Source organism: Schistocerca gregaria, chromosome 6 (genome assembly GCF_023897955.1).
Source record: "Schistocerca gregaria isolate iqSchGreg1 chromosome 6, iqSchGreg1.2, whole genome shotgun sequence".
NCBI classification, from domain to species: Eukaryota; Metazoa; Arthropoda; class Insecta; order Orthoptera; family Acrididae; genus Schistocerca; species Schistocerca gregaria.
This window is the reverse complement of record NC_064925.1, coordinates 494,570,748-494,593,487: the sequence shown is the minus strand read 5'-3', so window position 1 is coordinate 494,593,487 and position 22,740 is coordinate 494,570,748. Positions and strand designations below refer to the sequence as shown.

At 38.5% G+C, this 22,740-nt stretch overlaps 1 protein-coding gene across 1 annotated transcript in view; it reads right to left on the bottom strand.

Moving 5' to 3' along the window:
- Positions 1-22,740, bottom strand: part of LOC126278922 (zinc finger protein 436-like) — a 92,997-nt gene that overhangs the window by 44,679 nt on the left and 25,578 nt on the right. Inside the window, exon 3 of the mRNA XM_049979197.1 lies at positions 8,615-9,064. Coding sequence (XP_049835154.1) covers positions 8,615-9,064 — 450 coding nt within the window. The remainder of the gene's footprint in view (positions 1-8,614; positions 9,065-22,740) is intronic.

Below are 22,740 nucleotides of genomic sequence, written 5' to 3'. Positions count from 1 at the left end.
TAAATCAGGATGGCCGGAGACGGGATTGAACTGTCGTCCTCCCGAATCTCACACAAGGAGTGATGTATAGCCTCAGTTGTACAATTTCTAATAATTACAAAAATCAGTGGAGACAGCCTTTGGTTAAAAAAGAGTTTAATTGGGGCTGTAGTTTACCTCCACTGACATACAATATTTAGAGTACAGCAGAGGGAATGGATATCAATGACAAGATTCACAGTTGACTTTGCTCTCCCAGTTGAAACTGCAGAAGGTTATGAAAATTTATTGTTGAGTGGACATAGTGATTTATGTGGGCACAAACAAAGACAACCATAAAATAATCAGCAGTAGCTAAGGATTGAAGGTTCTAGATCCCATTCCCTCCATCCATACTGAGCTGCAGAAAATTCTAAAAATCCAAGGTCCCTCACAAGGCCTCACAACGGCTTCCATAGACCTACTCACTCCACCTGAGCCACGTACCCCTACCTTCTACTGATTACCCAAAATCCAAAAAGAGAACCATCCTGGCCGTCCAATTGTGGCAGGCTTCAAAGCCCCAACAGAATGTATCTCAGCTCTGGTAGACCAACACCTCCAGCCTATCATCCGCAGTCTCCCATCCTACATCAAAGACACAAACCACTTCCTAGAACGCCTCAAATCCATTCCCACTCCCCTCCCACCTGAAACCTTTCTTGTCACCACATATGCTACATCCCTTTACACAAACATCCCACATACTCATGGTCTCTCTGCCCTTGAACACTACCTCTCCCAACGCCCACTCGAAGATCTTCTGAAAACCTTGTTCCTTATCACACTTACCAACTTCATCCTCACCCATAATTACTTCACTTTTGAAGGCCAGACCTACAAACAAATCAGGGGAACGGCCATAGGAACCACGATGGCTCCGTCCTATGCCAACCTCTTCGTGGGCCGCAAGGAGGAGGCTTTCCTGAAGACCCAACAGCTGCTTCCCCTGGCCTGGTATAGGTTTATAGATGAAATCTTTGTGGTCTGGACTCATGGCGAAGAAACACTCCTTAATTTCCTCCAGAACCTCAACTACTTTTCGAATCTGAATTTCACCTGGTCCTTCTCTAAACCCAAGCCACCTTCATGGATGTTGACCTTCATCTTGTTGAAGCTCACATCCACACCTCTGTCCACATCAAACCCACAAACAAACAACAGTACCTTCACTTTGATAGCTGCCATCCATTCCACATCAAATGCTCCCTTCCCTACAGCCTAAGTATTCGTGGCAAACGTATCTGCTCCAGTGACGAATCCCTCAGCAACTACACCAATAACTTGACCAATGACTTCCTCTCCCGCAACTATCCTGCAAACCTTGTCCACAAACAGATCTGCCGAGCAATACATTCTTCCCCATCCAACAACAATGTTCCTACCCCCACACCACACAGAAGCATCCCCCTTGTCACCCAATATTATCCTGGCCTCAAATATATCAACAAATTACTCCGCCAGGGATATGACTTTCTCAAGTCAAGCCCTGAAATGAGATCATCCCTTGACAATATTCTCCCCACACCACCCAGAGATGCCTTTTGTTGCCCTCCTAACCTCCGTAACATCCTTGTCAAACCCTACAATATTCCCAGACCACCTTCTCTACCCAGCAGTTCTTACCCCTGTAACCAACCCCGCTGCAAAACCTGCCCCATGCATCCTCCCACAACCACCTACTCCAGCCCCGCTACTGGTAAAACATAAACAATTTAAGGCACGGCCACATGTGAAACAACACATGTCATTTATCAGCTGACATGCCTGCACTGCACAGCCTTTTGCATCAGTATGATGACAACTAAACTGGCTGAGCGCATGAATGGGCACAGACAAACTGTCCACCTAGGAGATGTCCAACACCCAGCAGCAGAACATGCCCTCCAGCATAATTCTAGGGACCTAGGAACCTGCTACAACGAACATGCCATTTGGCTTCTCCCACCCAACACCAGTCCCTTGGAACTGCAGAGATGGGAACTAGCACTCCAATACATCCTTTCATCCCACCATCCCCCTGGACTGTACTTACGTTAACCAACCTCACTCCCATTTACTCTTCAGTCTTGTCCTTTTCCCCTCTCCTCTTTAGCCATTCATGCATCTTTTCATCCTAAAAAATAGTTGTGTTTATCTTTATACTATATACCTCTGTACTTCTACATGCATCCTCTTTGGTTTGAAGCTGGCACAGTACTTAACAGTATAATATATCTTTGGCTTCCCTCTGTCAACCATGCCTCCAACCTTGCTACCCTCTCTGTTTACCTTTCCCTGTTGCTTCATAACTTGGGTTGTGGGTAACTGAATCCACTTTCCCTTCTTCCCCTTTTCTCCCCTCTCTCCTCCCTGATGAAGGAACAAAGTTCCGAAAGCTAGGAATGTAAATTTTTTGTTCTGTTTTGTGTATCTATCGGCTATACTGAGCTGAGGTAAGTACTGGCCAGCCCCTCTATCTCTTTGTTAATAGTTAAATATTTATCAGATATCATGAATAATAATTAAGTATCACTCAAATCTCATCATCAGTTGGTACCGTTTTATGATATGTAGATTAAATATTTCGAGCAATATCACTATTAGAAAAATATCTGTAACATAATCACCTGGACTCTGGATACTGAACAAGTTACTGTACAAGGCTATTGGCACATACTGTGCATCACCTTCCACTGTGTAATATTGATAGCCATTGGTAAATGACCTGCTGGTCATCAGTTTGACTCTCACCATTCACAATTATTTATCATCTGGTAGTTATGATTTCCAGAATACTTTGGACTTACCTGTTTATGAAATACTGTAAATTACTAGAACATTCTTTTATAAATATAATGAGGAGAAATCTCTGCAGAGGCAGACAGTTCAGCTCTGTGTGTACTTTCATGTGATCAATAAATGTGCCTTCAGTGTGAAGTGATAGTTCTTGTTGATGACTTGCGCGGTTCCAGACTGAAGCGCCTAGAACCACTCGGCCACCGTGGCTGGCCGTAGAATAATAACCACTACCAGAAAAAAATAGAAGGTGATTTTATTTAACACATTACTGGTTTTGGGTTTGCCCTCATTTTCAGGTGGTTTACATCCATTTACATGTTTCTGTTTCAGTTGTGTCTATTATGTCATCATCACATTATTTGCTTTTTATTTAAATGGTGAACTCCAGCATTGAATATGGAAACATGTAAATGAACGTAAACCGCCTGGAGATGGGTGAAGATCTCAACAAAATGGTTAATGAGATCTGACCTTGTCATAATAATTACAGCAGCTGGGATGACATGATGTGTGTTGTCAGCACCTACATTTACTTCTACGATACAGTCCCAAAGAGGTTTGATGACCACAATGAAAAGCTCAAGAGGTGGGGCAAACTTCCAGTGGAAATAAAGCGAACATTTGGTGACAACCAACAGCAGTGAACATGACTACAAAGGAGGCTGAATAAGTTTCACACTAATGAAGGATGTGACTAGGGATGTGTGTCACATATGTCAACACAACAGAGAACTTCATTAAGTGACATCAATTAGTTAATTCAAGATTTTCACTTATCACTGACACCAATCTCAATAAGGCAGACTGACACAGGAAAGGCATCAAAAACCCTGGGCTTATGCTGCAACCATCAGATAAGTTCTTAATAACATACATGCAAGTGGCTCCAATACCAATTCAAAAGCCGTGCAGAAAAAGGACACTTGGAGAATGAAAGAAATTACCAGTATGTTTCTGTTGTGGAGGACTTGAACACATTATATGTTATTGCAAAGAAAGAAGATTATTTGATGACCATTATGCTGCAAGACAATAAACATCAGGCCAACTCTGTCCACGCATTTGGGCCTGCTGATCTAGTGATAAAGAGTGTACCTGGAAACTGACAGATTGCAGGATCAAATCCTGGCCAGACTACAGACTTTTCAATCTGTCTTTAACCTTTCCTTTGCCTCCCAATGATAACAAAATTTACCAGGAATGACACATGGCTGAGGTTCCATATGAAAATGTAGGTCTCCTTTTCCGTGGTAGGATTACTGTGGCAGTTTGTGGACACAGAGGTTGCTGCAACGACATACAACTGAAAAACTTGCACAAAACTGGTAAGTAACAATGAATATTTCACTTGACATTTGGTAATTGCAGATGACTACAGCTGACTTGTGTGGCAAAAACCTATCTCCTTACACTGGTTGAGGCTGCTTTCCAATTTGCTGCAGTAATTTACATCACCATGGAGTGGTTTCAGCTGCTTTTCCAGTCATCAAAACAATGAGAACTAAACAAGATGATGTGCTATATAGGTGATGCCATCACATTCTGCCGAAGATTGCACATGGAAAATACACCATCAAGAACATGCCTTGGAGTACCACTGTCAAAGGGCAGAACACAACCCTTTTTGAATTTTCAGTTTTAGTGGAATCCAGCCATAATGTTGTCCTTGAATGAGAATTACTGTAGGCATCACAAGCAATAATAAAATGTCGAAAATGTGAATACTCGATTGATGAAGACACTCCAACAAGTTCATACAACAACGGTTGCTTTGGGCAACTGTCTACCACAGAAAACACATTCTTATGCCACCACCATCAATGAGACGAGTTGTGGTTAATAGTCTGGGTGCTCAGTTAAAATGTGAAACTCTTGTTAACAGCAAAATGTTACTCACTTTCAAAAAAGAAAATATATATGAAAATGGGAATCATAACCCTCAAAAGTCAGCAGGGAGAGGGAGCTGTGGGTCACCAACTGCCATGAACAACTGCAACTCACCTGTCGAACCTGTCCAGCAGGGTCAGCTTAGTACGAGGGTCGGTCAAAAAGTAATGCCTCCCATTTTTTTCTACTTAAAAAAATTAAGTTAAGTGAAAAATTTGAATTGGGCGCCATTCCTCAAACCTTCTTCTGCAATCCACTGCAGTAGTAACTTTCTGTGTCAACAGGTGGCAGCACAGCAGAAGTTTGTAAGATGGCCGACATCGATGTTCGTTTGAGACAGCGTTGTGTGATTGAATTCTTGAATGCAGAAGGTGAAACGCCCATACGCATTCATGAAAGACTGAAGAAGGTGTATGGTGTTGTGACAGTGGATGTCAGCACTGTTAGACGATGGGTTCGTCGTTGTAAGGAAGCTGAAGGGCAAACACCGTTGACTGACGAAAAGCGGAGCGGCAGGCCGGTGAGTGCAGTGACTCCACACAACATTCAGCAAGTTGATGACATCATTCGTGGTGACCGTCGGGTGACTGCAGATGAAGTGTGTCGCATTATTTCTCTTAGTAAAGGCAGTGTGATCACGATTATAAAACAATTGGGGTACTCAAAAGTTTGTGCACGGTGGGTTCCAAGAATGTTAACCGATCAGAATAAAGAAGCAAGGAAAACTATAGCCTCCCAACGCTTGCAGCGCTTCCGTTTGGAGGGAGATGAGTTTCTGAAAAAAATTGTGACTGGGGACGAAACATGGGTGCATTTTTTTGAACCCGAATCAAAGAGGCAGTCAATGGAGTGGCGTCACACAAGCTCGCCGAGGAAGAAAAAATTCAAAACTGTGCGATCGGCAGGGAAAGTTATGGCAACAGTTTTCTGGGATACAGAGGGTGTGATTCTGGTTGATTTTTTGGAGCAGGGATGCACAATAAATTCTGTTCAATACGTCACAACCCTCAAAAAACTTAAAGCACGTCTTCAGCGAGTTCGCCCAACAAAATCAATGGCAGATGTTCTTCTTTTGCATGACAATGCAAGACCACACACCAGTCGTCACACCTCTGACGAGATTGTCAAAATTGGATGGGAAGTTTTACCTCATCCCCCATACAGCCCTGACCTGGCACCATCAGACTTCCATCTGTTCGGGCCACTAAAAGAAGCTCATCGTGGGATTCATTTTGAAGATGAGGAGGCCGTCAAAACATCCGTGCGTCAATGGCTTAGGAAGCAGAGCTGTGATTTTTACCGTGCTGGGATACATGCCCTTGTTCAAAGATGGACCAAAACTGTAGAGATGGGCGGAGATTACATGGAAAAATGACAAAATGATCCTCAATGTTGTGGTTTTCAACCTATGTAATTGCATTTAAATTTCCTGACAATTAAACGTAGAAAAAAAAAAAATAGGAGGCATTACTTTTTGACTGACCCTCGTACTATCAATGAAGACTCATGCTACTCTACCATTACCAATTACCCACTGAAGGAAACCACTATCCAGCCACCAACAGATTCTGGCTCAATTGAGGAACAATGTTGGTGTCTGTAGGGTAGTCTCTGTCAATTTTGGGTTCAGACAAGGCAGATCAGACAAACTAACGTGAAACACCAAATATACGCTGCGGATCAACCCGCAACCCTCCCCCCCCCCCCCCCCCCCCGCCCCTCCTCAAAATCAGCTGAATAATAAATAATACAGAAGAAGTGAAGAAGATCTTGTGAAGTGACATCATTCAGCCATCACATTGTCCTTTGTCCTCCTCTGTGGTCCTAGTGAAGAAGGAAGATATCACACAGTTTTTCTGTGTTGATTATGAGCGGCTGAACAACCTCATCAGAAAGGATGTATACACTTTGAATCACCTGAAGGGAGGGAAGTCAAACTGACCACTGGCAGATTCAGGTTGACACAGCTGACTGGAAAAAGGAGTCTCTCATAACACCTTACGAGTACAAAGATATTCCACTTGGGCCATGCGGCAATCCAGCCACCTTTGAACACAGTTGGACAATATGCTTCGACATCTTAAATGGATGATGTATCTTGGCAACCTAGGTGACATTTCTGTTTTCTCAAAAACATATGGAGGGAATCTAACCTGTTTGACAACAGTGATGAATTGTATCCTTGATGCACGTTACTGCCTAAGTCTGAAAATGACTCTTCATTGCCCAAGGAAAAAAAAAATCTTGGGGGTGACAAGTTAACTATTTATTTATTTATTTATTTATTTTCAATTTCCATGGATCCTCTATGGGAGTGTATCACTAGGGTGTAGAATGCGTAACATTATTACAATAATTAGCTTACAAGCTAAATCATATGTAAACAGATATATGAGGTTCAAGTGTCCAAATAACAACACAGATTATGGTAGTAATGATGGTTGCAAAAACAAATTATAAGGCTTACATTACAATTCACACAAAAAGCATTCTGTCAACAACTGATATACCAGTGCCATATAGCCATTTCTTATAGGAATGCTTAAAATTAAACACATTTTGCTAATTATTACACATTGTCAGAAAATTCTAGTAAAGAACAAAAAGAGCTATTCAAAAGGTAAAGCTGTTTTTTGAATTAAATCTTATCCCCAATAACTGATATAACATGTCCTGGAAGTTTATCACATAATTTTATGCTTGAATAATGTACTCTTTTCTGAGGCTTGCTGAGATTTTTTATATCTTTGTAAGGTCATGTTTATTTCTTGTATCATGATCATGATATTCACTGCTTGTTCTGTAAATTGTATTATTATTGTTAACAAAGCACATTAGTGAAAAAATGCATTGGCTTGGCATGATGAGATTCCCCAGTTGTTTGAATAAATTTCTGTAAGAGCATCTAGAGTGCATTCTACCCATAATAACTAAAAAGTGTCTTTCCTGATCCAGAAAACGTGAGACCCATAACAGATTTTCCAAGTCCTTGACAGATTTTTGATGTGACAGGCTTCTGTGGAATGTGCTTCAACTACAGCTGCTTTGTAAAGGATTTCATTTGCAAGGGACAACCACTATAAGAACCAATGTAGGGAGAAATCTAATTTTTATGGAGGTAGGAGACAGAAAGATCTTTCTGTATCTTTAAAGAGGTACTGAAATCATCATGTGGTATTGAGACTTTTATACACATGGAATATTTTAATTAATGAAACATTCTATGTATGAGCAAATAGGAATGCACACTCTCATTAGGCATGCAGTTAAGCTTGAAGAGTACTTTTGTGTGAGATCAATAAATATTTCCGGTGTGAAGTGTTAATTCTATAATTGACAATATTACTCTTGTAATTAGTAATTGATTTCAGATAGAGATTTTAAAAATAACCAAATACTACAATGATGTATCACGCAAGTAGTGGGTAAAATAATTTATCATAAACAGATTAATTTCTCACACAACTTAAACCATTACTGGCATTCAGTATCACTCGTTGTGTCTAGGCTAGTGGTCTAGTAGCACAGTGTGTGCTGGAAACCTTGATGTCATGGGATCAAATCCCAGACAAACTACGGAACTTTTCAATCTGCCTTTAATCAAGCAATCACCTCTCAATGATGTGAGGAGTCATTAGGAATGACATGGTTCAGATTCCACATTAACCTCTAGGTCCCCTTTTCCTAGTTGGATGCTACAGTGGCATCCAATTGAAAGACTTGCAAATGGTCACTGAGACAATGGAATTAAATAATATTGCTCCTCGCAAAGCGTATCTGAAGAACAAGATTTGAGAAAAATGAGACTACAACATGATAAGTGATGGTGCAAGAAAATGCGAAAGGTAACTTCTTATCTTTTATGTGTCTGTTCTACCATGAACATAACAGCAACTTATACATTAGATATAAAGTCAGATGAAGTTACCTTTGGAGATGTGTATTCTGGCCAAATGCCTTCCCACACTGGGCCAGTGGACAAAGATACGGGCGGTCACCAGTGTGTATTCTCTCATGTTTACGCAAGTGATCAATACGAGAGAATCTTCGTCCACAACCTGCTTGAGAACACACATGGGGACGTTCACCAGTATGTGTGAGGAAGTGCTGGTCAAGATGCTGTGCACGAACAAATCGTTTCCCACATCTAGGGCACGTGTAAGGTCGAGTGTTGTAGCCTTCATGAGATCGGCGGTGCCTGGCTAAGTTATCAGAGCGTGAGAAAGTCTTGCCACAATCAGGACAAGTGTGGTTTGATTGGTTTTGTTCCAATTCCTCATCTGTGCTCTCATTCTCCAGCTCCACCTCCACAAGAAAGGGTGGCAGAGCTTCATGAGTCTCTTCTTCATCTAAGTCATTACTATCCTCCCACAGGAATCTGGAAATAAATACCAACAGACAAAACTACATAAAAAGTATTGCAGACTACAGAGCAAGACAAGTTTTATATGGCATTTAGCTAGTAGAATAACAGGTTTTCAGGATAATCTGTAGGATTATATGATACTTTTCCAATAAGCACATCTATTTTTTTTCTGCTGTAGAAATGGAATTACTCTGGATACATAGTTTGAATATCAACTTATGTATATTATAACAATAAAAACAATCAATTATTGATAAAATTATTTAATTTAATAGATAAAAAAACCTACTCACCAAGCGGTGTCAGAACACACACATGAAAGACTGTTGTGATTGGCAAACTTTCGGAGCCAGGGGCTCCTTTTTCAGGCAGAATGGTTGAAGGGGAAGGAAGAAGGGTGAAGGAAAAGTGCTGGAGAGATCTATGAAAAGAGGAAAGTTACCCAGAACCGCGGGCCGGCGGAGGCTTACCATATGGGATGAGAAGGTAATACTTTAGACTTTCCTTCTCATCCGTAAGTCTTCCCTAACCTCAGTTTGGATGACTTTTCTTCTACCTGAAGGAGGAGCCTCTGGCACCGAAAGCTTGCCAATCACAACAGTCTTTTATGTGTGTGTTTTGCCACTGCTGCTTGGTGAGTAAACTTATGTATACTGACACTGTACTCTCAGTTAACCCACTTTTTTGCTCTTCAGAGTAGACAGTAGTCTATCTTTCCACAGGCTATTTTGCCTTCAAGTCAGAAGTCGCATTTCCTTTACAATAAAGTAGAAGAAATTAAGGAGTGAAGGGGACTAAATGATGAACTATACAAAACAGCAGGTATTAGGTGGTGAAGGTTGTTGATTTGAAGCAAAATAAATTATATTTGTGGTGAATTTTATTTTTTATTCAAAACAGTTTTCTTGTCACATTACACAACCACTTGATTTAAGAGAGTCTCAAAATCTGTTTGTTGTGCAGCCCTTAATGTGATGATCAAAATAAAGTTATTGCAGTTCATATATCTTGAACATCAATGTTATTGCTTCCATTAACCCAATTCTTCTACCTCAATATTACTCTCTTTTCAAGTTTTCAGCTGCAATTAATTCTGTAAATGTTAGCAGTTTCAGTTTACTGTAATATATGCACATATCTTGATGATCTTCTGACTAACGATCACAGGAGTGGTATTACATTCAAATGTTCTATGTTTTTATGTTACCTTTCTGCTATGTTTCACACCCACAAGAATCATCTCACTTTTGAGTCTATGGAATGAAAACTGAATCTAACCTAATCTAATCTTGGTTCCAAAACTGCGACAATATTCAGTATACTGTATTTACTTTCAAACTTAAGGTTGCAAAGGTAATTCATTACTTACAAAATCATTACATATGTGCATTATTTATGAGATTTAATATTTCAAAACAAGACTTATTTTCCTTTTGTTCTTTTACTGTTCATAACTGCAAACATTGTATGAAAGTTAAGATCCTTCTTCTAAAATTGTGATCTAACACTTTTTGACATTTGGAAAAGCTGTAACATGTTTTTCACTTACAATTTCAATTTTTAAAATATTCTGAAGACACATAACACCCATCCAAGAAAACAGCTTACTAAATATGTTGTCTGGACAGCATGATCTAGAAACAAGAGAAAACTTCTCACCAAATATGAAGAAACTTATTTACCAAATTATTGTGATTTTAGCTCAATGTATTTTATTCAATGGTCGTCCAATGAGCAGATTCCATTTCTTAAGTCTATGTTCAGGAAATCTGAAAAATATCCATATACAGCTGTCCAAACCTTTTCATTTGCTTCAAAAATTCCAGTCACAAATATCTTTAGATTTGAGAATAAGTGATGTCAGAGCTGTCAAATCTGGTTTTCAGGTCAGCTGTTCCTATATCTGAACTTCACTTCCCTCAGGTTTCCTTAACTTAGGCACCTTCACAATTAATTCCATTCATCTGATGAAGATTATTTTCTTTCTTTCAGTGACAGTTCTGGGCTTTCCTCACATAATTTGTTCCACTTGGTTCAAAAGATATAGTCCTATTACTCAAGTTACTGTTATACCCTTGGCAAGGTAGTCAATAAAAATAATTCCCTATAAATCCAAGAAAATGAAATCAACACTGGATTTTTGCAGCACCACCAGCTTCCACCTACTGCTTTAAATGGTATATCATGTCTAGTTGGAAGTTGTGGACCAACACCTTGGCACAAAGACTCTTTTTAAAAGGACCAAGCACTACTGAAAGCCCGGAATGAGACTTTCACTCTGCAGCGGAGTGTGTGCTGATATGAAACTTCCTGGCAGATTATAACTTTGCTAGCTCAGATGGTAGAGCACTTGCCCGCGAAAGGCAAAGGTCCTGAGTTCGAGTCTCGGTCGGGCACACAGTTTTAATCTGCCAGGAAGTTTCACTACTGAAAACTTCATTTCCATGCCCACTACACAAATCTTTTGCATAGTTAGCTGTGCCAAGTCACAAGGCAACAACCTCGCAGCAGAATTCACGGCTGCTGCAGAGTATCACTGTCTCGGCTTGTTGAGCAAGCATTCCCATGTACTTACTGATAACAACCCTGGGCTACGTGGTTTCTCCTGGTCTGTGATTTAGACTTTATTGTTACCTGCTATTAATATTGGTTTGCTAGACTTGCCTGTCTGCCTACTGTAGTTACTGTCTTTGCTCTAGCCAACACTCATGTTTTCGGTGAATGAATCAACAGCGTATTGGTGCACTGATAACACGGTTCGTATTCAATCAAATGCTTCCCAAATGGTATTACAATGTTCTCCTCCACTAATGTGTGACTTATTTAACAAAATTCCAAAGTATTGTGGTGGCCAAGAGGCATCCACCTGCAGCAGTTTTTCATTTAGTGTATTCCCAGAAGAGTCAGAAACTATTACTTTCTGTGATTTAATTATTAATAATCTGTGCTTAATAAAATCTGTGTTGTTGAAGAAGCAGACTTATAACAGTTACAGTTTTGGAATGTTGTTTGATATACACCATCTTGAAGAAAAGTGTGGCCATATCAGAATCCAGTCACCAATTACTCAACTGCTGAAAATGGAGGAGCGGGCTTGTTACACACCCTGATCAAATTCACTTCTGTTCACAATAAAAGTAAAATAAGTAAATAAAAATAAAACAAGAACACATGACAGCATGTTGTTACACATTAGTTACTTGAACAAAACACATGCAACGCGACTACTTAGCAAGGTTGTCAAAAACTTTTCAGAAGAACAAGATGACACTTGACTTACACTGCTGCACAGGCACCAACATAAAAGAAAGTAAATTTCATTGTTTTCAATGTCATCTCTGTGTCTAACCGAAGGCTTTTCATCTTGCCTTCGTGCTTATTTTTTGTAAAGAAATTGTGTACAACCTTACATCTGGATGATGCTACTTTAACATGGCACTAGGAACGCTGACTCTGTCGCTGCTCCAGTGTTCGTGCACCTTCTCCAAACGTTTTTTGGGGTGTTCAGCAACCACACAAAGTCAGAAATGAAAATAAAACAGAAAAAAATGAAAAAAAAATAGAAATTGGAGAACAATTCAAAACTGTCAACTATGCCAGTTTTGACTCTGTGGCCTCATGTTGGCCCATGCAAGCATGGCTTAAAACTTCTCACTACTCCAGAAACAACTCACAAGTGTTTAGCATTAGCCTCTCACGAAAACATCATGAAAGCTTTCCATCATTACATCCAATGGCCAACAGGTGGCAGAGATTTAAACCGCTGGTTTTGTGTCGATCGATATTCACTCACTCAGTAGTGTTCTTTGTGGAGGAGTACATTTGTACTGTGTAGCACGGTATGATTTAGATGAAACCAATGACATCTGTCAACAAGAGCAAGTTTCGATTTGCTTAATTTTTTGGTTTCTATAATACTGAATCTACTGTAGCTGAACTATTGTTGACAATGTTAATGTATGTTCTCACTTGTTTTTCTCTAGATGTCAAGTCATGCAGAACTATTGCTACTGACTGAGCTGCAAATATGACCGATGCTTTCTCTGGGTTGCAAGCAGAAATCAGAGGAACTGAGCAGCAACTTCTTCATGTTAACTGTCTGGCTCTTTCTTTGAACTTTGTGGCTCAAGAGACAATGCAAAATGTGACCATGGTGAGAGATACCTTTCAAATGTGACAAATGTTCAATTTTGCACACGGGCCCCTCAAGTGACTAGCAAAAGAGTCTCTGCAAGCTGCCCAACATGTTAGTTTTATTTGTCCTGTAGCTCTCTGGCCTTTTTGCAATGTTAGGTGGTGCTGTAGAATAAGTTTGAAACTGTTTTCCAGAATACGAACACATAATTTCGTTCTTCGAGGAACCAAAGTTCACAAAAATTGGATGCTGGTGCTAAAGCTAAGGATTTCTTACATTTTGTATTCTTCTGTATTTGTCTTTGTTACAACATTTCTCATCCCAGTTTTAAAGCCAGTTGAAATTGTGAACGCTTTTCTAAAAAATTTTCTCTACAGCTCCAAAAGGCCATGGACAATAATAATAATGTCCAAGATGTTGTGAAGTTATCTCAAATTGATGACAGTTTTAATGAAGTATGGAACCGTCCAAAAAATTTGATATCAGAGACCCAAAACTTTAAAAAATTTGAAAGATTTCGCAAACCTTGATGATAGCGTTCTACCCTGTGCTTTTGACAGCACCCATGATTATTGCCAGATAATTTATTTTCAGGTTTTAGATATTGTGATTTACTGTTTCAAGTATCAATTTTTTAAAGTTCCTCTGACTCTCTTCAAACAAACAGAAACATTTCTTCTTTCCAAAACTAAAGATTGCATTTATCTAGTAGAATTTTATTAGAATGACTTTGACCCAGAGGAGATTAAACTTTGCACAGAAATATGATGTTAGATGAGTATAAATCTAAAAATTATTTCGTTGGAAGTACAGATGGCTTAGTGATCTTCTGTTCCTCAAACATGCATGTCGGTGAATTGATTCCAGAGGTGATGTATTTGATAAAGATCATTTTAGCTATATGAGCCTCTAAATTTACAGGAGAATGGTCTCTCTATGCCTCTATACAATTAAAAACTTAAGATAAATTGAACAATAACACTGTCATGCGTGTCCATGAACAAGAAGCAAAAAAACTGAAACGTGACACTGCAGCGAACATTTTCATCAAACAATCCACTGTTGGTAGGAACACATTCTTTATGTGTATGAAATAGAAATTACAGAAAGATTTGAAAAAATAAAACACTTCTCTGTGGACTATATTTTGTATTAATTAACTAGTGTGGTAAAATAAATAATAGTTTGTTGACCTTCATCAAGTACTGGTCACTGAAAAATTCCTGAAACTGGATTTTAAGGAAAGTTAGTTTTTAACATTTGTGAACTTTGATTCAAAGCACCCTCACTGATTTTCAAAAGCTGGCACTCCTGCATGGCACACTGTCCACTTCCCTTCTTCTTCTTATTCTGTAGTCCTAAATTTCACTGTGAACCTTGGCCTCTCCAACAATTCTCTGCCGTGAACCAACACTGTAGCTTTCCATCCTATACAGCCCATTTTCTGCAGGTACTCCATCTATCCATCTGATTTTCAGTTGGCTCTGTCTTCTTTTAAACACTGGGTTTCTGTCTAACATGCTTTTAACTACTTCTGTATCATTCATCCTTGCCACGTGCCCCAACTATTCCGATCTGATTGATTTCACCATTATTCTAACCGGTGAGTCTTTATACACAGCATAAAGCTCTTGACTGTACTCGCTCTACCACCTTCCTCTTTCACAGTTTAGGCCAATGATTCTCTCTCTCACAGTCATCAAGAATGCCAATATCTTTTGATATTAATAGCCAAGTTTCTGAGGCATATGTAAGCACTGGTCTTAAAAATGTTTTATAACTCATTAATCTGGTGATGTGAGTTAGGAGAATCGAGGAAAATAGATTTTTTTAAAAATAATGCAAAACAGGTGCTGTTGGCATTCAGTCAATATTTGTGCTGGTCTGCTCAAGTACAATGACATCTCCTCACTAATTTTCAAGTTTTTGCAACAATACCTATGCCTTTGGCATAGATAGGTATTTGCACCAATTTATAAAAGATAGTTCCCTTGTCAGCAGGTGTAAATAAATACTCCACAACCTTCTCCAAGGCGACATTAAAAAGGAGACATCTCAGTTCATCTCCTTGTCTTAAACAATCTCATATATCTACTGGATCTGTCCCATTCTCATCCATCTGTTGACCTCTTTCATTATCATTCTCACAAAACTTGACAATTTTGCAGGAGCTCCTAGTTCAATCGAAACAAGGTACAGTTGATCTTCGTCTTTGTTAGCATACACTGACTTTTAGTCTCTGAAGAAATGGTGCTTGTCAATCACAAACTCAACAGTCTTTTCTAAAATTTGCTTTGAGGTGAAGATCTGATCTATTGCTGATTTCCCTGGGAGAAATCCACACTGGTATGAGACAATCTCTCTCTGAACAACTGGGAAGAGACCATCAAACAAGATGTTGGAGAACGCTTTGCATTCCAGTTTAGCATTATTCCTCAACAGCTCCACATTATCACGATGCACTGTCCACTTCCATTGCTTTTAGCGTTTTTTCCCTATTTTTTGATCAGAGTTGAGACTTCAGAATGGCTTGATGCAACTTGCCACAACTTCTTCTCCTGTGCCACTCTTTACATCTCAGAGTAGCACTTACATCCAATTTTCTTGATTAGTTGTTAGATACCGTATATTTCAATCAAAGAATTTGACGAGCACTGGAAGACCTATGAAGAAACAAATCCTCTGTAGTAGATGACTTTCCCTCAGAATTACTGAGATCCTTGGGAAAGCCAGCCACTACAAAACTGTTCCACCTGATATGCAATGTGTCTGACACAGGCAAATTACCCTCATGCTGCAAGAAGAATGTATGGTAATAATTCAAAATCCAAAGAAGGGAGTTGCTGAGAGATGTGACTATTACTGTACCATCAGTTTAGTAAATAGTGGTTCCAAAATATTGACACAAATTATTTTTAGTAGAATGTAAAAACTAGTTGAGGCCAACCAGATGCAAGATCAGTTTACATTCTGTAGAAATTTAGGAACACATGAAGCCATGCTATGACTTATCTTACACTCAAGACCAGTAAACATACTTTCACAGCATTTTTAGAATTACAAAAAGATTTGGACAATGTTGGGTGGAAGAGCCTGATAAACAGTCCAGACAAGAGAATAGAAGCTTTCTATGATGCTACAGGAGAATCTTTTATTACTTTATAATTTTTGTACATATGCCTATATTTACATTTACATGCTTTTTTAAGCACCGTGACCCCTTTTTGTACTAATGACAACCTTAGAATGTCGTAATGAATAAAATTTTTTCCTTCTGGTATTGTAATCATGTACATCATTATTACTTTTGGATTGCAGTAGATTGTTTACAGCAAACTTCATAAGGAATTAAATATACTGTGAAGCAGTAGTCAGAATGCCTGACTCCTCAAACACATGTCTACAAGATGATTATGGATGTGCATCACATTAATCTTACAGCATGTTTTTGAGCAAAGAAGACTTTCTTTCTTAAAGATGAGTTACAGCTGAATACTATTCCACATGACATCACTGAATGAAAACTTGAAAACTATGTCAATTTCCTGATTTGCCTCTCCCCAGTTTTCACAATGATTCTAGGTGAAAATGTGGCTCTGAAGTGAGTTGTTTCAGGAGTTCCAAACTATGCTTTTTCCAGTTTAAATTCTCATCAATATGGCCACCTAAGAATTTTGAAATTTATACTCTATTTATTGTCTACTCACCAAGTGTCACACTTATCATTGGTGTAGTACCTCTAGATGTACAGAACTGAACATATTGTCTTTTTAATATTGAGAGCGAGACTTTTGCACAAAACCAATCAATGATGCTTTTAAGAACATTGTTTACCATTTCTTCTGTTACTGTATGTATGCTTGGACTGATTACACTACTAGCATCACCTGCAAAAATAACTAATTCTGCTTGTAGTATATTAAACGGAAGATTCTTTACATGTATGAGGAACAATAGTGGATCTAAAAAGTGAACCTTGGGGGCACCCCTATGTTATTCCTCCCCAGTCAGAATTATATCCCCAGCACTATATTGGTTGAATCACTAACTACAGCTTTCTGAAGTCTTTTGGTTGGGTATGACATTATCCATTGGTTGGCTATATCATCAGTGCCATAAAACTTCAGTTTATCTAGGAGAATTTTGTGATTCACACAGATAAATGCCTTAGATAGGTTGCAGAAAATACCAACTGGTGCTGTTTTGTTACTTAATGCTTGTAAAATCTGTTGACTGGACATAAAAATGCCATTCTCAGTAGTGCAACTCTTCTGACACCAAAAATGTGATCTACTCAGGATATTATTGTCTTGTAGAGAAAAGATATTTATGATACAATTTCATTAAGAGAAGATATTGGTTGATTGGACACAACCTAAGCACTGAGGAATCATCGGTTTGGTAATGGAGTGAATTGTGGGGGGTAAAAATTCTAGAAGGAACAAACAACTGGCTGCAGTAAGAAGGGTCAAACTGATGTAGGTTGAAGTAATTTTGTTGTGATGAAGAGCAGCGCACAGGACAGGCTAGCTTGGTAAGCTGCATCAAACCAGTCTTTGGACTGATGTTTATGACAGCTCTTCAGTTCCTCTTTAAAGTTTTTGGTCTCTCAGACTTCCTCTAGTTATTCCCCAATGTCTTAGAATGTGCTGTATCATCCCGCCCCTTGTTTTAGTCAGTGTTAATTTTTAACATCCTTCTATAACAACACATCAGAAATGCTCCAATTCTGTTCTTTTCCAGTTTTCCCATGGTCTATAATTCACTTTCATACAATGCTTTACTTTAGAAATACATTATCAGAAATTTCTTCCTCAAATTAAGGGCTATGTTTGATATTGGACGACTTAGTGAGGAATTCCATCTTTTCCTGCACTAATCTGCTTCTTACAACCTCTATGCTTTGTCTGTCATCTGCTACCTTGCTTCCTAGGTAGCAGAATTCCTTCACTTCATCTGCTACATGGTACTCAATTGTGACAATAAGTTTGTCGCTTCAGCCTTAATTATTTTTTTTATTTTCTTTGGTATTCTATTGGTTGATATTCTATGCTCATTAGACAGTTCACCCACTCAGCTGGTCGTGTGATTCTTTCATATATTCACTGAGCATAACAATGTCATCAGCACTGATATCCTTTCGCCATGAATTTTAATCTCGGTGCTGAACGTTTCTTTTATAGCCGTAATTGCTTCTTCCATGAACCGGTGCAACAGCAGTGGAGAAACACTCCATCCTTGCCTTATGGATCTTTTAATCTGCAATATTTTCTCTTGATCTTTCATTTACATTATTCTAAAGTCTTGATTCAATTGTAAACCACACCACCAAAACTGCCTCTCAGCTGCCTTTTTCTTTCATGTAGCAAAACTGATTGCCATCTAACAAATCTTCACTTGGCATTCTGTTATTCTGTATATTATAGTTGTCTGTAATTTTGGAATCATGAACTGCCAACCTGACAGTACAAAAGTTCTCACATTTATCTACCTTGAATGTCTTTGACATTGTGTGGAAGACATATTTCTGAAAAGTCTGTTGGTATTTCTCCAGTCTCATAGGTTCTAAACACTAGCTTCAATAGTTTTCTCCAGTTAAATGATTTTAAATATCCTGAAGTATTATTATCTATGCTTTCTGCATTTCTTGTTCACAATTTATAACTGAGTTAGCTCCACTGAAACGAAATGAAAGTTTTGATGGGGATGAAATAAAGGAAGATCAATGAATTGAAATAACATAAGCATAAACTATTCAGAAATGCTGAACCTGTAAATGTAATAAATCCTTACTGACTACATATTCATTACATATCAGGTTCCTCAGAACTGAATCATTTGAGCTGATGTCATTTTATATGATTACATCGTTATTGTTTTCATTATTACTGGTCAGATTATTTCAGTCAGTGTATTTAATTCATTTAATACTCAAGAGTCTTTACACTCGTTGCTGGTGTAAGTCACCGCGAATGTGTCTGGACTTTCTTTCTCTTTTACCATTCCTTCCAGTAGCTGTCTGATTTCTCTCACACATGTACTGAGCCAATTCCAAGTTTATTCTACATAGTATTTAGTGTTGACTGTATAAGGAAAACGATGAAAAGACTGCTACAAGTTTAGCTTTTGGCCAAAGCCTTCTTTATAGAAGGGACCACACACACATTCATTCACACGAGCAAGTAGCAAGTACACTCCACACAAATATTAATGCTATCTCTGCCAGCTTGGACCAGAATGCAACTGTCATATGAATGGAAACAGCAATTGGGAGGGCACATGGAAGGGGAACTGGAAGGGAATGGACAGCATGATAAGGGGAGAGGGGTGCTGTTTGGCAGAGTATGCAGGGACTAGATGGAGGTGTGACAAGACAGTCATCAAGCACAGCATAGAGAGGCTGCAGGGAGAGAAGATGGGGAAATGGGGGGAAAGGAGAGTTGCAGGGGAGGGGAAAGATGTGGGGTTTGTTGGTAGAGAGCAGCACACAATGATGGTGGGGGACATCTTTTCCGCTAATGCACCCACCCATCTTTCCCCATCCCAGCTCCTCTCCTTTCCCACTTTTCCTTTTCCACTTCTCATTTCCCCCTCCCTTCCCACCTCACTGCCTTGTTATGCCTCCATCTGCTTCCTACATGCTCCATCACACAGTGCTCTTCTCTCCCCCCATCCATTCCCTGCTACCCTTTCATTTTCCCCTTCAGCCCCAACCCCTCCAGATTGCTGCTTTTGCTCATATGACATTTGCATCCCAGTCCAAGCTGTCAGAGATAACAGTCAGGTGGTGAGGTGTGCCTGCTAGTGTGAATGAATATGTGTGTGTGTATGTTTCCTTTTCTTAAGAAGGCTAAACGTGTAGCAATCTTTCTGGTGTGCCTGTGTGCAACGCAACATGTCATCTCAACACTGAGTAGCAATCTATCCTACTTTTCGACATTCCAATCTGGAATTTCCATTGTCTGATTTAGTATTTAGTGTCGCTTTTTTCAGCCTAGCTTTTTAATCTGAAAAGAGTACTTTACTCATATATTACATTGTAACACTAAGAAATGTGTATGTTTTCTGTATACTTGTAAAAACTGAATAAAATTGTTATCTATTCCAAAACTATGTCAGTTAGGATGATACAAAACTTTGAGACAGTTCTGCCTGCTTTATTTATTTTGTTTGATGTCCTCGGTGGCGACGTACTGCATTGCTACACTGGCTGAAAACTGTGTAGTGGATTCCGACACTGACGACTATAAATAATTTAGCCAACAGGTGTACAGTTGCGTTTCACAGTACTTTAATTTCACTGTTCACAACTCCCTAATAATACACAGTTATATGGCCAGTGCACTATTGTTTAACTTTCGATAATCCTCATTAATAGTTTGCAGGAAAACCTCCATATACTGTTACAATAGTTTCCTGTTGAACGTCTATGAGCAGTACAACCTAACCACAAAGTACACCGTTCTTGAAGAATAATCAGGTACGTATGGAGCAGACACTGCCATTGCTTTTACACATGGCCTAATTGTTTAACACTTATTACACAGTTAAGTTGAAGCATTGTTGTTTTTATCGTCAACACAGATTTCTCGTCTGAAACTCAGCTGTGGACTGACTGACTTGTGACCAAAAATCGGGCCCTTATATATCATTACAATAATAGGTACTGAAACTACACATTGTTTAAAGTTAAATTTACAGAAATTACAATTAAAACTTGACTGAATACATCGAAAAATTGGTTCTTTTTAACAGTTCTTCTACTACAAGGGTTAAGCTGAATTATTTGTTTAAATCATGAAATTAACAAATATAAGTGGGCAAACACTACTTTTGACAAAACTGGCAATTACTTTGGAATGAATTAAGGGCCTTCTTTGCTAACACGTTTTCGAATAGAGGTAAATAGATCCTTTAAGATTACTAGTATTTTATCTTCCAAATGTTTAAAATTAATACAGAATTTATATTTGTTTCAGTTACAAAACAATTACTGATTTCACCCTATAATGAAAGATATTAACTAGGAATAGTTAAAATAAATTAGAAAATCAATTATGAACATAAAACTAAGCGCAAAATTAGATCTGGCATTATATTCTTTAAAACTGAGGGTCAATCTTTCTCTTATTTGAAGATGCACATTATACACACATATGTTAATGGTAATTAGATCAAAGTGAAAAAACAAATTTAAAGAGGCAGATGGCAAAATAAGAGGGGAATTAAAATTATCCCAGCTTGCTTCATCACAACTTCAACATGGTGAATAATATTGCTACATGCAGTGCATAATTTGCTGTGATGTAGCAGATACTGGCACCACCTGGCAAAGAGCAGGTCATTGATTCGATTCCTGTTTCATGCACTTATTTATCATTTAACATTTGTGTTTTCTAGAACCTTCTGGAACAAAAGTGATTTGTCAGGAAGTTCTATGTACGTATAAACAGGAGAATTTTCTGCTGAAGCAGCCAGTTGAGATCCATGTATACTTTGTGTATGCTCAAGAAACAACCATTCACTGTGAAGTTTAAGTTCTTGTTGATAATCTTGCTCACAAATCATCCTAGATTCTACATGAGAATACCTTTCTTTGACTCTACTGAAAATTCTACTTTTCAGATTCAGATACTTTGCAGTCTTCCATTAGTGTCACTGGATCATACTGACAACATGACATTCACACACCAGTGACAATGTTTCATATGAAATGTGAGTTGTAACTTTAAGTGTCCTTATAGTTTTCTACTACATACACTGACTATACTCTGTGGATGTAGTGCGTGTTCAGAGTTTCCAATCTTTTTGTATGAACTTGATGTACTAGGTCACATAGTTCTTTAAAATCTGTGGGTGGATTATTTGTCTTCAGTATCAATCTATTTGCTGCCTCAGTTTTGGGCAAGATGATTGAGTTCCCCTTTTTACGCTCCATTCTTGTTATGTATCAGAGGGTGATATGTATAATTTTTTCGTCAACTAGTTTATTCAGTTTTGTGTGTAAGTCTATGTGTTTATAAATCTGATTCGGGCCTACTGTATCTACATGCTGTCTAATGTCTACTATTACTATATTGAACTCTTTGTTTTGTATATTTGATAATTTTACTTTGTCCCTGCCCACTTCATTGTGATGCACATTCATTGTGCTCAACAGTAGACTATTTGTTGAATCTGCTCTGTAGTGCAAGTGACTTGTACACAATAACTGTGATTTCTCATGATTTTAACTTCAGTGGTTTAATATACTTGTCACTCTTGCTAATATTATACATTTTTACTGCAATGGACATGTTAACTGTATTTCCTATGTTATTTTGTTGTTGTTGTTATTGTAAGGGATAGTGCAAGGCATACTTTAGGATCTGCATATACATCAGACTTCTTCTGGGTATTTAGTATGGCCTTTTACGCATTGGCATCTGTTTGATGATCACTATTCAATATTTCATCTTTTAATTCTTCAATTCTAGCTGCCAGCTGGGTTTGCAGCATTGTACATTGAAATATCTGTGCTCTGATTTCTGTGGCTAGTTCCACTGGCATAAGC